Raw genomic sequence first — 23,125 nt, forward strand, 5'->3', positions numbered from 1 at the left:
TAACTGATCTCTCAATTATGTAAGGTACTAAACAAAGAACACAGTTTTATTTTGCAACAAGCACCTTTTACCTTACGAAAGAAATTCATCATTCCTTTTGTTCAACTCCAAACTAAGCAGTAAAGCACTTAGTACTTGAAACTAACATTACTGTACTTCATCTTCATCCACAGATTAAGATGTACTGAATTAATTGGAGGGGCACGCAGTAAACAGTTAAATGTTTTAATATGTATGACTGAAGGTTAGTTAGGTAACTAAGAAGAAATAGGTCCAATTCAAGACATTCGTAATTAATTGTGTAGGCTAATGCTTCTAACTATCCAAGTTAAACAGATGAGGACTACTGTCTTTTGATGTTTTAAAGAATACTGTCAAAAATACCACACATCATCAATCAAATTTTTAATTATAAGCTGGTTTCAGCTTAATTCATCTTATGGAATTATTGGTAGTACTACCACTTAGCTGTTGGTATTACAATATCGTATCACATGAGTTAAATTACTTGAGTGGGATGTCTTAGTATACTGTAAGAGAAAGATTTCCAGATTGCTGATTATGAAATTTCACAATTTCAGTATTGAAAATTTATAGAATTGTCCTGAAATTGTACTTCAAAGCAAAACTAGAAATGTATGTAAATTCAGTTTAGACCTAACAATATAGCAATTCAAAGCATTCCTCAAAATGAAGTCACATTAACAAAAAGAACTCCAACTCACTAATATATACATAAAATAACGCTAGCTTTCTGGTGTTAATTCAGCATTAGAAATAGTGACAATTTACACTCAGTATGTGGGATGTTTACCATATTTGTCAAAGTGGCAGAAAAATATACAGACTAAAAATACCAGTTCATATTTATTGAAAAAAATACAGAAGCAAAAAAACATCGAAGTATTTAACAGTACAATACTTACAGAACAGATAGTAGATTAGAAAGCTATTTACTGGCAGTACAGTTTTGCTAAAAGAATGAGCTTGTCTTTAAGAGACGGAACACTTGGAGGACAAACTCCCAGGTACCCACAAAATTATTCACCCTTACACAAATATTACAAGTATTACACAAATCAACAGTATTTGCAGGCAGTGTTGCCAAAGGAGTGATTAAATAGATTGCTAATAAGCAATTAACCATAACTCCACTGAATTTTGACAGCATACAATTCAAATTGTAGCTAGAATGAAGCTCCTTAGTTTCAGTTTACTTGATCAACCTAAATGGCTTAGAGACTAAATTCTTGCTACTTACATGATTAAAATATACCAGATTACCACCTCCATTTTGACCTCAACTATTTTTATCATAGTTTCCCTTGATTACAATGGCATGTTTAAAACTGTACGCATGTCTGACAGCGAAATTGGATTTGGCTATAATGCCCCCTACTGGCTCGTAGTGTGCTGACATTCCTGCTACAGAGGAACTGCATACTGCAGGCTCTTCTTGTACATTCCAGACAGGGAGAAACTGCGGGGCTACAAGAGGTCCCTTATTAAGAAGAAACAAATACCGGTCAGAAAGTGAATTCACTTAGATAATAAACTGATAAATTTACTTTAAAATATCAGCAATCTTCCTTCTGTAGTTTTAGGATCCAAATGAATCAGAAGTTACACTTAACATGTTAAGTATGTTCAAATTAGACTCATTTACTACATTAAATTTGTATTTATTGTTAAATATGTGGTTCACAATTGCTTGCTTGCTAGTACATCCTTCCAACTGTTATACAGCACGTTTCAGCAGGTTGTGCCAGAAGTTAAGCTTAGTTTTGCATGCGACAGCTTTAACAGTTACAGTAGATAGTAGAAAGATTGCAGTAGGCAATCTGAAAGGAGACATCATTTAAGTGATTTGTAAACCAAGAAACAGTAACAGAAATCATTCATGCTTATTATGAAGTAGTTTTAAATTACATTTTTTGTTGAAGTCTCATAAGAGGTGTCTTTACTGAACCACACTTAAAAAAGACCACAAAGGCATTGAATACCCACACTGGACACAAGTGGAGAAATTTTTGGAGGATTTCTTTGTGTTTTCTGTTTCTTAAAAAATATAAAGCTGGTGCACCCCTTGCAGGACAGAAAGTATGATCTACATTACAACAGCATTTTAGGTTTTATTCAAATACCCAGAACTTGTATATGCAAAAGAAGCGACATTTACCGAGAAAGAATGTAAAAATAAACTTTGAGATAGTTAAGTCTATCACATGTTTAACCATGTGCAATCCTTACATGTAGATAATACACACATTTACATAGGCAATATTTGAGGGTATTTCTTGTAATTTACAGAAAATTATTTAAACATCTGATAGACATCTTCCTCTGGATCTCTGTGCAATGCATTGGACAGATTCTACAAAACAAGCAAACAAAAACTGTATCTTCTGATAATCGAAGAATTACCTACAGTGCAGATGTTTTATAAAAACATTAGGCAGAATATTGATCCAATCTTTCTACCTCATGTCCAGTAAACGAGAAACAGAAAATGTCAAAAATACTCAGCAGGTCAGGCAGCATCTTTGGAGTGACAGAATGGAGGTAACGTTTGGGTCAATACAATCCCCTTACCCTCGTAATCTACATACATGGAGCCCTAAAAGTATGGTGGAGCAGGTCTTAAATACAGTTGATACAGTTATATCTATTAGAATAGCTTAACCTAGCTGCAAGTTGGATTTATATTTCATTTTCTCTAGTTTTAGGAAGTATGTGGTGGGGAGGCCTAAAGATACAAAAGGGTCGATAATACAAAATGTTTTTTGTTCAACTTATCACAGTCAGAACTCATCACTAGCAAGCCATTCAATTCAAAGGCAATTAGGGATCAGATACAAATGCTGGCCTTGTCAGTAATGTTCAAACCTCAAGAATTTTCAAGATTCCAAAACTGCTTTCCCACAAAACGCATCCATTCCAGTTCAACACAGCAATCATCAAGCTTTGGTAAATGTTGCCACCTCAGGAGCTTAAAAAAATGTAGGTGTAAATAGTAAAATGCTAATGGAACTGAAGCTTCAAATTTGCATGAAAGAAGCAAGGTGTTCAGCTCATTATGCAAAGAAAAATGTGTACTGATTCCAAACACCTTACAGATTAACCCTAAAGATTAAATATAGTTGTTCACATCTTTCAAGAGGTCGTTTAGCTCAGTTGGCTAGACAGTGTGGCTTGTAACTCAAACTGAGGACAAATCCCATGCCAGCTGAGGTGACCATGAATGACTCTCTTGCTCAAACTCTCCCCTTGCCTGAGGCATGGTGAGTGTCAGGATGAATCACCACTAATCGTCTCTCTCTACTGAGAGAGCAGCCCTATGGCAAAATTATGGCAGCTTTACCATTACCTCATTCAATCTGTCAATGTGGCAACCAAGATATATTTGTCCAATCAGATTAGTCTACAATATATAATTGGCTGTGTTAAATGCCAGCTGTGTGTTTCAGCCTGAAAAATGGTTCTGTTTTGACATTATACAGCGACTCAAAAAGTCAGATGATATTAAGTATATTCTTTGCGCTCTCAATTTTCTACAGACATTTTCATTCTAAATGCCACTTGGCAATACCTATGCCTTAGTCAAGTTCCACATTTTCTCCAGGACCTGAGATATTTAACTCAAATAGTGCTACATTGTCAGAAGTGCCATTGTTTAGAAGATTCATATTTATTGAATCCACTCGTAAATCTCGTAAAAAAAACAACTGGATTGCTTATGGTTGAGGTCAGTTGAATTTCAAGATCATATCCGGTGATTCAGTGGCAGAATGCAGGAAAACTAAATTTCTACCCCAACCAATACATAACCCAACCATGCCTCCAAAAAAAATTCATTTCCTTATGGGCACATCATCTTTTTGTAAGTTTCTATGTTTTGAAATAAAACAAACTTGAGATAGCGAGTGATAAAGAGTAAATGTGAACAAAATACTTTTGGTTACTTTTTTTTAAAAAAAAATTCAGTTTGATTTTTTTTTCCTCATTCACATATCAAAATAATGTACACTGGAATGATTCCAGACTTTTGTTTTAATGTTTTCCTTTTCCTGAGCTGAAAACAATGAATAAAGTTTTAATGACTTTCTGCAGAATGTTACCAAAAACAATTCAATAATGGAGTCTTAATTAAAATCTAGCTAACATCCACACTGAACACAGACCTAACATAAATCATGAGTTTACCAACTTGATCTGCAGTACCAGCACAGCAAGATAAATTCAAGGACTTAGATAGTAACTAGCTTATAAAATGCAGAAGGATTGTGCTGTAATGTTAGATGTGAAATTTTTCCAATCTAGTCAAATTACTAATTTAGCAGAGAAAAATTGAATGTAATACAACTACCTTTTCTGTACAAGTTACAGTATTCAATTTGTTGAAAGACTCTCAAGGCAGTACATTTGAAGTACAAGTGAACAGGTTTTGTTTTAAAATAAGTGACTTAGTTGATAACACCAATCAGAAGGTTGCGAAAGTTTAACCCATTTGAAATTCATACTCTCTTAGAACATTTTGATCTAACATTAGCAAATATTGTTTAAACTTTTAAAAACTGTGGCAGCATCAGGACTGTATGTTATATTTTTTACATGGCGTTCAGTTGTCAGAAAATTAAGATCGACTTCTTAATCTGGAGTGGAGATGATATAAAACAATATAGCACAGGAAATGGCTAAATGGTATAGATCTAGAGTATAGCTGTGGTTAAGTGGTTAAGCTGTGGAAACTATACAAAGGTGAAGTAAATGAGATTTATGTTGATACGTTTAGTTGTGGAAAGCAAGGAGGTGATTCACCTGGACTGAATAGAATTAATGGCTTGTTTTTACATTGTGTAGCTTACATAATAAGTTATCTATCCTAGGGTATGTGCAGAAGCAGAAGATCAAAGACATGCTGAGGGACACTCATCTGATGAAAGAAGTGAAAAAATCATCTGAAACTTTGACAGCACGCAATATCAGTTGGACAGTATTTAGTTCAGTTAATCACAAAAATGGAATCTGGCTTCTCTGCAATTTAAAAACGAGTCAAACATGTAATTAAAATATGATGGAAATTATGGAGTCATACAGCATGGAAACAGACCCTTTGGTCCAAATCACACTGACCAGATATCTCATTTGCCAGCATTTGGACCATATCCCTCTGAAATCTTCGTATTCATACACCGATCCATGTACCCTTTAAATGTCGTAATTGTACCAGCCTCCACCACTTCCACTGGTAGCTCCATCACCTCTTTTGGTAGTTCATTCTATACACACATCACCCCTTGCGTGAAAAAAGTTACCCCTCGGGTCCTTTTTAAATCTTTCCCTCTCACTTTAAATGGCAGCACAGTGACTCAGTGGTTAGCACTGCAGCCTCACAGCTCCAGAGACCTGGGTTCAATTCCAGTCTCTGGCAACTGTGTGTGGAGCTTGCGCATTCTCCCCATGTGCGCATGGGTTTTCCTCCAGGTGCTCCAGTTTCCTCCCACAATCCAAAGATGTGCAGGTTAGGTGAATAGGCCATGCTAAATTGCCCATAGTGTTCAGGAATATGTAGGTTATCCACATTAGTCAGAGGTAAATGTACCGTAATAAAGTAGGGGAATGGGTCTGGGTAGGTTATTCTTCGGAGGGTCCATGTGGATTTGTTGGGCCAAATGGCCTGTTTCCACACTGTAATTCCAAACTGTGTCCTCTAGTTTTGGACTCTTCCTCTACCAAAGCAATAAAGCTAGGCTACTCACCATGATTCTATAAATCTCTATATGGTCACCCCTCAGCCTCCGATGCTCCATGGAAAATAAGCCCCAGCCTATTCAGCCTCTACTTCTAACTCAAACCCTCTACTCCCAGCACCATCCTTGTAAATCCTTTCTGCACCCTCTCAAGTTTAACAACATCCTTTCTATAGATGGGCAGCCAGAATTGTACGCATTATTCCAAAAGTGGCCTCACCTAATGTCCTGTACAGCCACATGACATCCCAACTCTTATAATTTCATGCTAAATGCGTTCTGCACCACCTCATCTACCTGTGACTCTACTTTCCAGGCAGTGTACAGTTACACCTGCAGGTCTCTGTTTGGCAACACTCCCAGAGCCCTGCCATTGAGTGTACAAGTCCTGCCAAGTTTGTTTACCAAATTACAACACCTCATATTTATCTGAATTAAACTCCACCTGCCACTCCTTGGCCCACTTGCCCACCTGAGCGCTGTCCGATTGTACTCAATCTTTTTCACTATCCACTAGACCACCAATTTTGATGTCATCTGCAAACTTACTAACCATATCTCCTATATTCACATCCAAATCATTTACATAAACAACGAAAAAGCACTGATCCTTGAGACACACCACTTGTCACAGGCCTCTAGTCTGAAAAACATCCCTCCATCACCACCCTCTGTCTCCACCTTCAAGCCAATTTTGCTTCCAATTGGCTAGCTCCCTCATGTGATCTGGCCTTACTATCCAGTCTACCATGTGGAACCTTGTCGAACACTTTACTGAAGTCCATGTAGAAAACATCTACTATTCTGCCTTCAAACTTCTTTGTCACCTCTTCAAAGAATTCAGTCAAGTTAGCAAGACAATTTCCCATGCACAAAGGCACACTCCATGCAAAATCATATTCAGACTTCCAAATTTGTATGAAGGCATCAGTATTGAATTGTAGGTCCCTGCAAGGTTGTCAACCATGAAACTGCTGGATCATCATAACGGGTTCAGTTATATCCCTTAGGAAAGGGTGCCTACCACCAAAATCCAGTTTGGCTAACAGGCCAGACTGATTCCAAAATCCACAATGAAAATAATACTGATAACTGTATACATGGCAGCCTCGATTACCCAAATGTCAATTATTCAAATTTCAGATTATCCAAACAAGATGTCATGCTCCTGTAAAAACGTTATCCAAACAAAATATTCCCTGCCAGTCTTGTTCGGATAATCAAGGTTACTCTGTATTATATTGTGTTGTCTACCTCTCAAGAAAAAGGAAAATCAAACTACAACGCAGCAAATATTTTGAAAACTCAATTCAAATTGATACCAGAATGCAGATGTCAAAATCATAATATTAGCTTGCATTTCCACAAATATATATTGAATGTGCAACATGAATAAAATGTCATTGGTACATTATTTTTCACCTGTACTGTAAAACAAATTATAGCATATCGGGGTTGGTGAAATCTAATTTTACTCATCATATTGATTGCTTTCACGAAGTCAGATTCACAATATACATCACTGGTTTCACAAATAATTGTAGAAAAAAAAATAAAAATCAGTCTCACCCTGTGAATTGGAATAGTTATCCCATAAACCATTATCAGTAATGTACTGGTACCAAAGAAAGGCTGATCATTTTACATTTAATGTCTTCTTACCAATCTGGAGATTTTTCATCTAATAAAATGTGCATTGAACACTTGAGAGAAGAATAAATAAGCCTGTAGTACAAGCATTTGCTTTAAAATGTGCTTGTTCCTTCTAGTGCTGAAATTTGAAGATATGCACAAGTTTTTTTTTTAAATAATATAGTAAATACGCAACATTGCAATTTGGATGCTAGTTACAGATCAGAAAAATAGATCTGCCCATATCAGTCAGGAGAATCGCCACATACAAATATATGTATATATTAGAAACAACATTTCCATTTAGAGTTTAATACAAGATTTCCTATTCAATAACTATGTATCATAACAACATCCCACTACCCAGGCCAAAACAGAACACAAAACTTCTGGGTTCAGGCATTTGGGATTGATCTTTCCACTTTGTCACTGACATCTTTCAGTACTACACATAATTTAGCATCTCAGCCTTCCACACAATTCAAAGCCCTGAAAGAAGATTCTGTGCAAAGTTATATTGGCCACAAATGCTAAAAGTAGTGAATTTCAAGTCTTGATTTCATACCTAGTTGCTATGTACTAGCTTGATACAACTTTAAAAAAAGATCTATCAGATTATAATTGGGACCCGAGGGATATTCTCTATACCAATTCCAATCAACCTGGTACCACAAAATTGCCAAGTGTTTTTAAATTACAAGAAAATAACTTCTGCTGGGAATTCAAATAAAGCTATAAGAAAGCAGGTTAAAACATTACACTAACTTTCATCCCACCTTTGACAGTTTCAATATTGTTCAGATATCCTCAAGTTTCAAATCCGATTTTATTAAAAGAAAAATTTGATTTCAAAATCTAAAAGCACATCTTCACTTTGAAGAAAGTACAGAACAAGATCACCAAGTCCGAAGTGCATTTTCAAATTTTGCAGGATCAAAGTTTCATTGTGCTAAACTGTCATATTCAGTATGAAGGTATGCAAAAGTATTAAAAATTTGCCAAATTCTCTATGATAATTGCACTAATATGTGAAGTAGTGTTTAGGTAAATAATCAAGAAGAGGATTTAAAACCAAATTACTTGTACACCTTTTTCTCAGTTAAACATTGATAATATTTTTAGTGGCTTTAGTATTAATCTTTCTTACATCATGCAATTCATTTCCAAAGCATTCCTATGTAGTTTAGTGAAAATTATATAAAACATTCTGCTTGTTGTTCACTTAAACAACAAAAATGGCTATAATATTTGAGTTTCTTCACAGCATAGCAATGTCATTCATAACCAGATCAAAACAGCAACAGGTAGCTTAGCCAGAACTTGCTGATTCCAGCTGTGAACATTATAACAGTGTTCCATTGAGATCATAGTTTCTTTTATTTAACAAAGTAAATGGCAATTAATATGATGATGCTGAAATACAAATTTACTTCTTCCCCTCCGAATACTTACCAAATATTATAAAACTCTACCCTGAGCAGAATGTGCTGGTTCCAAAAAAATGTGTCAATTAATCACAGCCATCTTTAAAAGAAAAGCTACAAATGATCAATTGAATTTGGAGTCTTGAACTCAATCTTGATCCTTAAGGAAAGTCTTTCCAAACTTGTACTTGAAGCAAGTGTGAAAGTAGTAAACTTTATTCAGTCGAAAAAATAAATACCAATAAATCCAGCAAGCATGGAGCTGTTAGCGCTGGAAGAAATATACAGTTTAGAAATTAATGGTCCATGCATCCTCATCCATGGAGGTCATCTGACTTTAAGTCTTGATGTCATCCATTCTAATCCCTGACATAACCTGCAAAGGTAAACAAAGCACTTACTAGAAATATAGTTCAATATGCTTAATTACAGAAAAATAAATTGAGGTTAGTCCCCTCTCTTCCCTCACCCAGAAAGCACATGCACACTACCTTGAACAAAAAAGCAAACTAGATGCATAGGAATACTGCAAAAAGCAAGCTCCTATCCATAGCTAACCCCCATAAAGAAATGATTACAAATAGTTACTTTAGAGTAGTTGAGCACTACTAAAAATGTCAACAGATATCAGACAGATTTTTTTTTACAACTTTGAAAGAGGCCATTCTGCCCATCATGATGTGGGGCAATAAACAGCCATCTATCTTAATACTATTTCCCAACAGTTGCCCATAGCCTATGATGTCCAATCCTAGATTTTAATTCTGTCATATAAGCTTGCAGATAAAAGAAAACACCGAAATAGTACAATTCTAACCACTCACCCTTCTCCTGTTAGAGCACAACAAGCTTGAATATGCCATTGATGGTCTTTAATTGAGGTCAATTTAAGGTATTGAGAAATTTCAGCTACAGTCATGCATTCTTTAACATCTTGTTTGTTGGCAAAGATCAGCAGTCCTGCTTTCTTCAAATCCTGAATTGCAAAACACAAAATATTGTTTTATTCTTAACAGTATATCTTGTTATTTCTACAGACTTGATTTTCAAGTTTTAACTTTTAAGAACAGACCCCAATAAAGACTGAAGTAAAAGCATTGTGAACTACTTTCCTTAAAACTCTGGGCTATCACATGTAAGCTAATATGAAAGAAATACAGTACACTGGTTGCTTCAAGATGTCAATGTGGCAAAGGGAAGAAAAAAGTAGTTTCATTCTTTTATAGACATTCTCTACATTGTATTTTCTTGATTTGGAGACTTCGGTGTTGGACTGGGGTGTATAAAGTTAAAAATCACACAACACCAAGTTATAGTCCAACAAGTTTAATTGGAAGCACTAGCTTTTGGAGCGCCGCTCCTTCATCAGGTGGTTGTGGAGGACACAATTGTAAGACACAGAATTTATAGCAAAAATTCACAGTATAATGTAACTGAAATTATATGTTGAAAAATACCTTGATTGTCTGTTGAGTCTTTCATCTGTTCGAATACCATGATAGTTTCACTTCTTTCATGTGTAAATCACAAAACTTTTTTTTTAAAACAGTTGCATTCTCAGGTTAACTGATGTCACATGATTACCTGCCACCATGTATGTGGCAGATACTCATGTGACTCAGCCAATGTTGTCTATCTTATATGTTGCAGGCAAGGATGCCCTGAGGCATGGTACAATGGGGAAACCGAGCAAAGGCTATGGCAACGGATGAATGGGCACCGCACAACAATCAACAGACAGGAGTGTTCCCTCCCAGTTGGGGAACACTTCAGCAGTCCAGGACATTCAACCTCGAACCTTCGGGTGACCATCCTCCAAGGCGGACTTCAGGCCAGACAGCAGCGAAAAGTGGCCGAGCAGAGGCTGATAACTAAATTCCGTACCCAAAGGGAGGGCTCAACCGGGATCTTGTGTTCATGTCACACTACAGGTGACCACCATTGCACTATACACACACACACACAGACATTCCTATCACACACGTATACACAGACATGCACACACACACACACATTCACACACCCTTACAGACACACACACTCCCACATGCATCCTCTCAGAGACTTAGACCACTCTACACTCACGCACAAACATATACACTCTCTCTCTCAGACACTCACAACCCCCCACCCCAGACACACACACACACACACACACTCTCTCTCACACTCAACCCCCCAACCCAGACAGACACACACACACACACAAAGACCCACGTGCACACACATACAGATACGTTTGTGGGGTGAATTTGTACTTGCAGAGTTACATTGTACTTTGCTCAAAAACTGCATGAATTCATGTAAGACTCTGTTATCTCACTTTTTAGATTAGAATCAGTCTGAACATCATGGCACAGCCAGAGAACAGATGGGGCTAACAACTTCAACATATTGTCTCGCTAACACCAATTGTTACAGTTAACCTGAGAATGCAACTTTTAAAACAAAAGTTTTGTGATTTACACATGAAAGAAGTGAAACAATCATGGTGTTCGAACAGATGAAAGACTCAACGAACAAACAAGATATTTTTCAACATATAATTTCAGTTACATCACACTGTAAATTTTTGCGATAAATTCTGTGTCTTACAATTGTGTCCTCCACAATCACCTGATGAAGGAGCGGTGCTCCGAAACCTAGTTCTTCCAATTAAACCTGTTGGACTATAACCTGGTGTTGTGTGATTTTTAACTTTTATTTTCTCAATATTTTAATACTGATCGTAGAACGTCTATTCATATATTCAAAAGTTCGTCTTTACATCAGAACTGCAGATGTAAAATAGCAAAATGGTGTGGCTGAGTAAGGTCGTATTCTCAAAATGAATGCCTAGAATCAAATCCACATTAAGTTCAATACTAAATGTCTGACCAAACTACCAACTTGCATAAAAACATTTTAACATAGAGAAAGCCTATTATATCATCTGCTCTTATAGCTGTTGCATCAATGACATTCACTCCATCACATGGTCAGAAAGACTGATTTCTTTCATATTAGCTCACTGATACACAATGTTCAGCATCATTCATGACTCCTCAGAAGTTATGTTTGGACTGTTGCAGTAAGACCTGGACCATCTCCAAACTTGGGCAAAAAAATTCCAACATTAGCTAAGTGTCAGGTAATGATTACCTTAAGCAAAAAAGAATCAAACCATCACCTTTGCCATTCAATGGTAATATCATCACTGAATCCCCATTAATAATATCATGGGAATTACCATTAACCAGAAACTGAACTCAATTCGTCATTTGATTCTGCAGCTATGAGAGAAGGTCAGAGTCTAGGAACCCGGCAGTGAGCAACTCAGAACATCTCCTGACTCTTCAAACACTGTCTACCATCTGCAAGGCACAAGTGTGATACAATATTTCCCACTAGACTAGATGAATGCAGCCCCAACAACACAACAAGCTTGGAACTATTCAGAGCAAAGCAGCCTCCTTGACTGGCATCACAACCACATTCACTCCCTCACCAGCAACAGCATTTTTACCATCTACAAATGCACAGAAATTCACTAAGACTCCTATGACAGTATCTTCCAAACCTACGATTACTATCATCTAGAAGGACAAAGGCAACAAATACATAGGAACACCACCACCTGCATTTTTCCCTTCAAGCCATTCGCCGTCCTGACTCGGAAATATTATTCCTTCAATTTTGTTCAGTCAAAACTCAGGAACTCCCTCCCAACAGCATCATGGGTGGACCTAAATAAAGTGAACTATAGCAGTTCAAGAAAACAGCTCAGCACCTACACTTCAAGAGCAACCATAAATGGACAGTAAACTCAGGCCCAACCAATGATACCTACATGTTATGAATCAATAAAAACTTTGTTGGGGGATAATACATACATGGACACCTGGATATTCATCCAAGTACACAAAAATAAAATCTTCATTCAAGAGGCATGTTGAATTAAAATGCAATGCCAATAGCATGTGTTCAATTCACATATCAGCTAAGGTTACCACGGAGGACTCTCCTTCTCAACCACTACCCACGCCGGAGGTGTGGTGTGGTGACCCTCAGTCTAAACCAACACTAGTTGGTTTAATGAGTTGGTTTAATCAGGACCAACACTAGTTGGTCTCTTTAATGAGTGCATGGCCCTATGGTCTGAAGACTATGGCAACTTTACTTTTTAACAATCTCTTGTTCTTTAACAGATTATGTATGTGCTTTCAAGCGCAATGATTTATTCAAAGTTATAGAAAATAAAAATGAATTGCAATATGCATGCATATAAAGCTTAAGATCATAGCTGGCATGTTGTATATATTTTTGCACTACAAGAATGTTGAAGCTAATGTATAGGTTCAGTACAAGTTCACTTGGATTACTGCAGTGTGTGCAGAAATACATAGAAAAAATGGGGCTCTTTACAGAGAATGAAAGTTGGAGTCAGCACAAGGAAAAACTCTGAAACTGTGCAAGTGTGGACACAATAAACAGAAATAGACAAAAAACAGAAAATGCTAGAGAAATTCAGCAGGTTTGGCAGCATTTGTGGAGAGGAAACTGTTCACGTTTCGAGTCTAGTAACCTTTCTTCAGAAGAGTCACAGGACTTGAAGCATTAACTTTTGTTTCTCTCGCTGCATGCTGAGTTTCTCTAGAATTTCTATACTTGTTTGCTTCTGGTCTCCAGCAAGTGCAGTTCTTTGTTCTATTACATAGAAAGGCATTTTCCAGTAACTGAGGATTTGAAAATAAGGCACACACATCACATTTTAAGGTATATGACAAGTCTTTTTAAAACAAAAGGGCTATTCAGCTGAATGACAGCTCATATGGAAGTTAAGCACCAATGTGAATTATTCAGATTAAATAAACTGCTTCCAGTATAATTTCTACATCATTTTATGTGACAACAATTTCCCATGTATCAAGAGCTTCAAAAACAGCAGTACCCTTCGTGAATTGCTTTGATCATATACGTTAAAGAAAGCATGATGGCTGGTACAGTGGGAGGATACTAATATGTTTTTCAAAGATAGGAGGCAGCCAAAGGATCGAACATCTAAAAAATAATGTAGCAGTTTTCATGACAAGAGTTTTTAAAAAACTATACCTTTTCAACATCTTTATCATCATGCATTCAACAGGACCATTCACAAGAAATACCAAAAATAAAGGGAAAATAACATTTATATTCAGAGTATGACTGTTTGGTTGGCAAGTGAACTGTGACTGGTGGAAGTTTTGCCTTGAGTATGCATCAGTTAATGATGGTTGGCAGTTAACAGCCATGATTTGTTTAAATTTTAAACAAGGCAGAGTGACTGATTTCTCAAAGCAATGCCTTAACTAATGAACCAGAGAATGGAAATCACCCCTTTGTTACACTCAAACAGGCACAGGGCATGTACATGTTCCGTCTGCAAAGAGCAAGACCCTGTATATTCATATACGCCACTTCGCGTATGTACAAATGTGTCACATAATTAGCCCGAGTGATGATCCTGAACAGGTTGTTAGTACAATTCTTGCACACTCAGGATTTTGTAGTGAATATTCAATTATGGAATCGCATCTAAGGTTGGACATGAGAAGCAAAATCCATCAAGGACCATGTGCTGCTTTAATAAATTAAGAAAACAGCTGTAGGCTGCTGTTCAGATTTTTGATTTTCACAGAATCATAATAAAGTTAGCCTTTAACTGAATCCAAAGATCAACTACATCAATAACCATCAGGTTGAACCCATGACATTCTTTTGACATTCAAAGATAAAATCTGGGTTATCTCCCATGATGGTGCAAATCTAATTTTCTTCTCAGTGAGTTTTTGAAGAACAGTTAACACATTTATTTCAACCACACTCTCTTTTTTTGAATTACCCAAGCCAATGAAGAGTCATAGAGATGTACATCATGGAAACAAACTATGAGATGGAGGTATCAAACAATCAAATTAATTAAAAGCAATACGACCAAGGTGCAGTGTCAATCCAAAAGGTGCATGTTAAAAAGTTAAAACCTTGTATTCAAGACCATGTTCAGGGATGAAATAAAAACCAGTGGCTCAAGACTTAACATCTCATGAGCATTTGAATTATGGCTTCCAAACAGCATGAAGTTGCAACCTTCCCAAATTCTGTCCTATTCTCTCCCCGCCCCCCATTAAAAAGATAAAACTGCAGAACAACCCTTATTTGTAACCTTGAGCCTTCAGGGGTACATGTTAAAATCTAATACTATTTATAACTATTAAAATAAGACTTATTAATGCCAACACCTATTTAAGGCTGGAGCGAGTTCAGTGTATTTTAGGATCCAGATAATCCATGCCAAAGCAACAAACTTATATAGATTCAAAGTTAAAAATCACACAACACCAAGTTATAGTCCAACAGGTTTAATTAGAAGCACTTCCAATTAAACTGTTGGACTATAACTTGGTGTTGTGTGATTTTTAACTTTGTACACCCCAATCCAACACCGGCATCTCCAAATCATATATAGATTCGTATACAATTAGTAATTTCCACACTTAACACTTCTCTCCATATTTCAGTCTTGTGCTTTCCTAATAATTTCTCCTCTGAACAAAAAAAAAACTGAACTCCCAATTGGCTAAATAAAGCAACTTTGAGCTAAAAATATGAATTATAATTTAAATAATGGGCTGTATCAGCTAATATTCAGAAGAGTGAAAAGCCTGTAGATTAAGGTCCACTTCTGGATTAGAGAACAGTGCAGGAACTTGGTTTGCTTTGAATGTTGCACGAAGGGAATGCTGTCATTCTGGGACAAAATTAATCAAAATAAAATGTGAACAGAATTGCCAAAGTAGTATCAGATGAATGCAATAAATATTCATTTTTCAATCAGTCATTCATTTCAGCTGCTGTTTCAGAGATCTCAGAACTTAAAAATTGACAGCTATGTTTACTGACACTATAGTGACTGGTCATGAAGCACCTTAGGACATCCTGAGGAACTAATACAAGATTAAAGAAATTCCTGTAAGGAAGAGGTTACATTTATAATCATCATAGGAAAGATAGTTAATTACCAATAGTATCAATTCTATTCCAACAGAACCAATTTTCTGTGACAAACATTTCCTTTTCATAGGATCGCTACCTTTGCAGCTTATTTTCGACAATTTTATTTTCACTTTCGGTCACCCTCCCTCAACCAATTCTGTACTATGATCTTCACATTCACTTCCTCTTCCCCCACATAAAGATACAATTTTTATCTCTTCATTGAGACAGAAATCTTTACAAGCTCTGGCATAGAGAGGTCTCACCCATGTTATTCAAAACAAAATTCCTCAATTTCTGATCCTCTCCAGTCTGGTGTTCATGGTAAACAACTCAAATACCCTCTTCTTTTGAACTGCCCTTCTGTGTCATTGATTTGATGAAAACCTGGACTTGAAATTGGGCTTTTAAGAATGAAATCAAGAGAACATGACACCCTGATAATATTAATAAACATACACAAAATATCCAATATGGCAGATGATCAAAGCTCAGGCCCATCTAAAACATTAGTGGGGGTACAAGTTGAGTAACTTAGTTTACAGTAGGTTGCTCCTGGTATGTGGATTGAGGGAATTTAGGGACTTGATTGCTATTTGCTACTGCTTGCTTATTTCTCACTACTAAACATTAACTGAATCAAATATCTTTAGATTCATTTGCATTTAGTCAAATAAATGTCAAATTATAGTGACAAAGCCTCATTTCAACTACATATGAATTTGTATGGGTGACAGACAGAAACTGAGGACACTTTCTAATGCAACACTTTTGCATGTGACACAATGGATGTTTTGAGAGTGCAAGACTCACAGACAGATGAATGCAAATTTAAAAGTTAGAAAAATGCTTTTTGAGAAACACTTAAAGGGAACAAGAAAGAAATAATCAGATGGAAAAAAAACGTTCTATCTGTAGATGGAGCGCAATTTCAGAATGAAGACATATTACTTTCATTGCATAAAGAGAGATGTATATAATCCATTCCAATTATGACCTTCAGACCAAATTGGGGAACAATTCTAAACTGGACATTTTACTGCTTTAAATAATAAACAAATTCAACATTCAGTAAATAACCAGAGAAGACTGAACAAGGGAAATACATTGAATTGCGAAGTGCTTGGACTCCTTTAATAATATGTTATTTCCATAACTGATATTAAAAACACTCTCATATGTATTGACAGTTTCAGGCATTATTACATAGAAAAATGTATCAAAAAATAAGGCATTTCTATGTGATAGTGGAGGAATGTTTAATTTACTTTCTTTACTATTTCCAAGCAATCTACAATTCAAATAAGGAACTTAAGAAAAATTGGACAGTTTAAACAGATAATCAAAATGCTTCCTTACCTCGTGCGCCAACATTTTGTAAAGCTCATCTCTGGTTATTGCTATCCTCTCCCTGTCCATACTGTCTACAACCACGATTACAAACTGAAACACATTAATTAAGAGCAAAAATGAATGCATTGATTTTTCTTTACAATATAATTACACTACTTATAAAACCAACTGTAGAACCCAGCTTAGGGCAGATCTTGCAAGTATACAAAGCTAAGTTCTGAAGCTTCTGAGTCTGCAAAGGACTAACTCAGAAAGGGTGAGATTTTTAATTCATACCCAAATCAAGTGAATGGGTCAATCCTCCAAAAAACATGAATTATATTGGTGATTAATGTTTTATTTTCATAGCAAGGGTAAACTCTCAACAACAACACCAAGGGTAATCAGGGACAGGCAATAAATGCTGGCCAGCCAGCAACACCCACATCCCATAAATAAATAAAACAAGTACATTTAACTGACAGCATGGAAAATCTTATTGCACTACTGTGCAGCTTGGCTGGTGGTTACATGTTAAATGCAGAGTAAGACATTTAAAAACTGCCCAGAAAGTCAAATTTCAGTGATGGGTCACTGATCTCAAAACATTAATTTTATTTTCTCTCCACAGATGCTGCCACTCGAGGTACTGATACTGCTGAGTTTCTCCAACAATTTCTATTTTAGAATCAAATTTCTTAATGGGTCAGCTGTATGTCTGGCTGATTTCCAGCTGGGAATTAATACTTCTACCAATTAATTTAAGATAAAATATGATAGGATTAGGATTTAACAAACTAAAATGTTTATTCCACGTATCCAATTGAGTGAGAAGCAGATTAGATGAGTCAAAGACACAACCAAAAGGTTACTGTAATAGCTAGGCTTTCAAATCATGATAAATTGTAATCATAAGATATAGGAGCAGAATTAGGCCATTCAGCTCAAAATCTGCTCTACCATTTGATCATGGCTGATGTTTCTCAATCCCATTCTCCCACCTTCTCCCTCTAACTCTTGATCCCATTACTAATCAAGAACGTATCTATCTCTGTCTTAAATACTTCAATAACTTCCACAGCCCCCTGAAGCAATGAGTTCCATACAGTCACAACCCTCTAGCTGAATAACTTCCTCATCTCAGTTCTAAAAAGAGTAGTTCCTACACCCTGAGGTTTTGCCCCTGGGTCCTAGTTTCTCCAACTACTGAAAACATCTTCTCCACATCCAGGCCACTCTCAGAATAGAAGTTTCAGTAGGATCACCCCCTCACCTTTCCAAACTCCAAGTACAGAACCAGAGTCTTCAACTGTTCCTCAAGTGACAAGTCCTCCATCCCAGGATCATTCTTGTAAATCTCTTTTGGACCCCCTCCAATGCCAGCACATCTTTCTTTAGATACAGGGCCCAAAACTGCTCACAATATTCCAAATGCGGTCTGACCAGAGCCTGAGCAGTACATCTGTTTTTGTAATCTAGTCCTCTTGAAATGAATGCTAACATTGCATTTGCCTTCCTAACTATCAAACTAACCTGCATGTTAAACAAAAGAATTCTGAACTAGGAGTCCTAAGTTTCTCTCGCGCTTTGGATTTCTGAAGCCTTTCCCGATTTAGAAAATAAGTCTATGCCTCTATTCTTCCTACCAAAGCTTTTCTCACACTTGGCCGCATTGTATTCCACCTGTCATTTCTTTGCCCACTTGCAAGCATGCCCAAATCCTTCAGCAGCCTTCCTGTTATGTAAAAACCATCAGTCCTGCATTGACTGCCTCTCCCACCCACCTTCTCATAGTTGTCCCTTTATCAGCTGTGCCTTAAGCTGATTCCTGACTGTTTCCATACTCTGTCTTATTACTTATTCTGGAAACTCTGGGGCAAACCCTGGAGGCTATGCCATTTGTGAAGGTTCATGTGAATTGGATTGCTAGTGATGATGGCAGATTCTTCACAGATGAAGATAGTAGGAAAGGGTCTGTTGTAGTTGTCATGTTTGGGTCCTCATTCCTATCCTTAGTTCTGGACCAGTAAGTTCGGGTTCATGTACAGAGATGTGTATTACTATCTCTGACCAAGTTGATTAGAAATTATCTACAGAAAATATGACAAGCAATGCTGAAGGCACAAATAGGTGTGATCTTAGATGGAATATCATCGCTAACTGAAAAAAATATGTAAAACCAGAACCATTTGGGGTAAATTACACCTGATTTCAAGGAGGATGAGAAACTGCATCTTTGTAAGGGCTGTTTTGGTGCAGTGATAGTGTATCTACCTCTGGACCAGAACATTTGGGTTCAAGTCACCAATAATTTATATGTGAATTTAGGAGGTACAGTTAGCAAGTTTGCAGATGACATTAGAATTGGTGGTCTAGTGGATAGTGAAAAAGATTATTTCAGAATACAATGGGACATTGATCAGATAGGCCAAGGAGTGGCAGATACATTTTAATTTAGATAAACGTGAGGTGTTGCAGTTTGGCAAAACAAACCAAGGCATTATACATTTAATGGTAGGGTCTTGGAGAGTGTTGCTGAACCAAGGGACCTAAAGGTGCAGGTGCATAGTTCCTGGAAAATGGAGTCGCAGGGTGGTGAAGGCAGCATTTGGCATGCTTACCTTCATTGTTCATAACATTGAATAGACGAGTTAGGATGTCATGTTGTGGGCGTATAAGACACTGGTGAGGCCATTTTTGGAATACTGCGTATAATTCTAGTCAACCTTCTATAGGAATGGTGTTGTTATTCTTGATAGGGTGCAGAAAGGATTTTCAATGATGTTGCTGGGATTGGAGGGTTTCAACTATCAGGAGAGGCTGAATAGACTGCGGCATTCTTTCCCCTGGCCTGAGGGGTGGCCTTATACAGATTTATAAAATCATGAAGGGCATGGATAGGGTGAATAGTCAGGGTGTTTTTCCTAGAGTAGGGGAGTCCAAAACTAGAGGGCATAGGTATGATGCGAGAGTGGAAAAATTTAAAAAGGACCTCAAGGGCAACGTTTCAGACAGAGAATGGTGAGTTTACGGAATTAGCTGCCAGAGAAAGTGGTGGAGCCAGTTACAATTACAATATTTAAAAGGCATCTGAATGGGCATATAAATAGGAAGGGTTGAGAGGGTTTTGGGCCAAAGACAAGCAAATAGGACTAGGTCTGATTGGGATGTCTGATTAGAATGGGTGAGTTGGACAGATGTTTCCTTTCTATGCTATAAAACTCTTATGAATCTAGAAGTCATACTTCGCCTCAAAAGTCTGTCCTCATATATTTAATGTCTTTATAAAATGGCTCATAAGGTAATGGGGAGAATTTAAGCCAACAAGGACAGAAAAGCATTAAAACAAACAAACAGGAAGAAGGAAAAGAAATTGATGAGAGATATTTAAAACAAAGTGGATAGCAATTGTTCAGAATTGCCCGAAGCGTCAAGTTTCCTGCTCCTCCGATGCTGCTGTGCTTTTCCAGCACCACTCGAATCTAGACAGCAATTGTTCAGAGCAAGGTAGATGTTTGATATACAGGTTTGATTACATAGTGAAACTTTGTTTCATCTGTTTCCCTAGATTTTTTTCAAAGAGGCAAATATTGGATGGAATGAGTAAAAGCTCTTCTTTTAAGACCCACTATAAACTACGAGTGGAAGATAAAAGCATATATATCTTCATTTAGGTAAGTTGGCCAAAACTGTCCACTCAACTCTAGATATGATTTCACCAAAGCCCTACATAAATGCATCCAAATTCCCTTACTGTTATACTCCAGTCTTCTTGCAATAAAGGCTTTCATGGCAATTGCCTTCCTAACTTCTTGCTGTACCTGCATGTTAAATTTTGTGTTTGCCTACCAACCTGTGCACATCTTTTACCTTTTTGTTTTGAAAAAAAGAATTTGATCTGCTTTTTTACAGTTGCCAAAGTGGATTATTCCAAATTTTCCCACATTCTATCCCCTGTCACATTCATGCCCTTTCATTTAATCTGTGAATATTCCTTTGAATTCTGCTTGCAATGTATTTCCCCAACTAGCTTTGTTTGAAAATGTACACAATACGAAGGAAACAAATCAACTAAGAGATCTGGATAGTTTGGAATGCAAGACTGATCAAGAAAAAAAATTGTTATTAATGTAGAATAGTGCAAGATGATATTAATAAGTAAGGGAATTAACTACAATCTGAATCTATACTAAATGGTCCCAGAATAGGACAGATAACACAAGAATGAGATCTGGATGATTTATTGGGTTGGAATATGAGGCAAAAGCATAATAAGGAGACAACAGAAAGACAGATTTATTTAAGATAACTTTCCCATATTCTTAGCAGACACATTGGACTAACAATGGCTTCATTACCTTAAAAAGGTTTGAGGTCATCTGAATGCACAACTTTAATAAAATTCACAGAATATACAATCAAAGAACATCAGACTACACAAGATGTTTTTGGGTTGATATATCAGTAAAAAGCCCCAAATTGAATCTCACCTCTGTATTAGTATAATAGGTATTCCACGATGAACGCAATGACTCCTGACCTCCGATATCCCACATGAGGAAATGTGTATTATTCACCACTATCTCTTCTACGTTGCTGCCTATTGTAGGTGATGTATGTACAACTTCATTCATGGAACTGGAAAGAAAAATACACCATGACAAATAAGCAAGAAACCTGACAATCTTTAAAAAGATACACAAGTCAGAAGTGTGATGGGTGATACTCTCCACTTATCTGAATGCATGCAGCTCCAACAACACTCAAGAATCTTAACACCATCCAGGACAAAGCAGCCTGCTTGATTGGCACCACGTCCATAAGCACCCACTCCTTCCACCACTGATGCTCACTAGTGGGAGTGTGTACTATCTAGAAGATGCACTGCAGAAATTCACCAAAGATTCTTAGACAGCACCTTCCAAACCCATGACCACTTCCGTCTTGAAAGACAAGGGCAGCACATAAATGGCAACATCACCACCTGCAAGTTCTCTTCGCTCACCATCCTGACTTGGAAATATATAGCTGCTCCTTAATTGTCATTAGGTTAAACTTCTGGAATTCCCTCAAGGGCATTGGGCATCAATTTACAGCATATGGAAACTTCACCAAGTTCATCATTACCTTCTCATAGGAAACTAGGGATGGACAATAAATGCTGGCCAGGCAGAGATCCCCTCGCCCACGAGTGAATTTTTTAAAAAAAGTTGTCCATTTGATTTTTCTTTATTTGTTATTGAGATGTGGTTAGATCAGCATTTACTATCCATCCCTAACCACTCTGGAGAAGGCAGAGGTGAGCTGCCTTCTTGAACTGCTGAGTGTTGGTAAACCAACAGTAGTGTTACAGAGTTCCAGGATTTTGACCAGCGATTGTGAAGGAACAACAACATAGCTCCAAGTCAGGATGGAGTGTGGCTTGGAGGGGACTTGAACAGTGATGTTCGCACGCATCTACAGCCCTCCTTCTCCTCGTTGGTACAGGTCACGAGGTTGGAGCATGCTATCGAAAAGCCTTCATGAGTACGTCATTGTCTTACAAATGGAACACACTGCTGCCACTATGTCTCAATGGGTGAGAACTTTGAAGGTGAATAGTATGCCAATCAGGCAGGCTGCTTTTTCCAGAATGGTGTCAAGCTCCTTGGACATTGATGGAGTGTATTCAATTACACTCCTGATTTGCATTTATAGATTGTGGATAGGAGGCAAGTTACTTGCCACATAATTCACAGCCTTTAACCTGATCTTGTAGGTAACAATACTTTATATAGATAGTCCAGTTCCATTTCTGCTGAATGGTGACCTCAATGTTGATAATGAAGGATTCAGCATTGGTAGTGCCATTGAACTTAAAGGGATGATGTCTATTGGAAATTATTATAGGCACTCATGTGGCATGAATGTAATTTACCACTTATCAGTCTAAGCCTTGATGTTATCCAGGTCAAACTGCTCATAGACATGGGCTGT

At 37.1% G+C, this 23,125-nt stretch overlaps 1 protein-coding gene and 1 long non-coding RNA gene across 5 annotated transcripts in view; one reads left to right on the forward strand and one right to left on the reverse strand.

The window, feature by feature from the left end:
- The window catches only part of LOC122551755 (uncharacterized), a 41,992-nt gene extending 31,413 nt beyond the window's left edge, over positions 1 to 10,579 (forward strand). The window contains exon 5 of the long non-coding RNA XR_015757726.1: positions 10,457 to 10,579. This is a non-coding gene — a long non-coding RNA (uncharacterized LOC122551755). The remainder of the gene's footprint in view (positions 1 to 10,456) is intronic.
- arl5a (ARF like GTPase 5A) overlaps positions 855 to 23,125 on the reverse strand; it is a 33,949-nt gene continuing 11,678 nt past the window's right edge. For 2 of the 4 annotated variants that reach the window (XM_043694192.2, XM_087989316.1), the window contains 4 exons: positions 21,640 to 21,787; positions 17,177 to 17,260; positions 9,631 to 9,782; positions 855 to 9,182 (listed from right to left, as the gene is read on the reverse strand). In XM_043694192.2, coding sequence (XP_043550127.1) covers positions 9,134 to 9,182; positions 9,631 to 9,782; positions 17,177 to 17,260; positions 21,640 to 21,787 — 433 coding nt within the window. In that variant the 3' untranslated portion in view covers positions 855 to 9,133. Of the gene's footprint in view, positions 9,183 to 9,626; positions 9,783 to 17,176; positions 17,261 to 21,639; positions 21,788 to 23,125 lie in introns of those variants that run through there. The other 2 variants (XR_015757725.1, XM_087989315.1) reach the window with 2 other exon arrangements.

Source organism: Chiloscyllium plagiosum, unplaced genomic scaffold (assembly GCF_037043375.1).
Source record: "Chiloscyllium plagiosum isolate Xiang-an unplaced genomic scaffold, Cpla_swu_hap1 HiC_scaffold_7, whole genome shotgun sequence".
NCBI lineage: Eukaryota > Metazoa > Chordata > Chondrichthyes > Orectolobiformes > Hemiscylliidae > Chiloscyllium > Chiloscyllium plagiosum.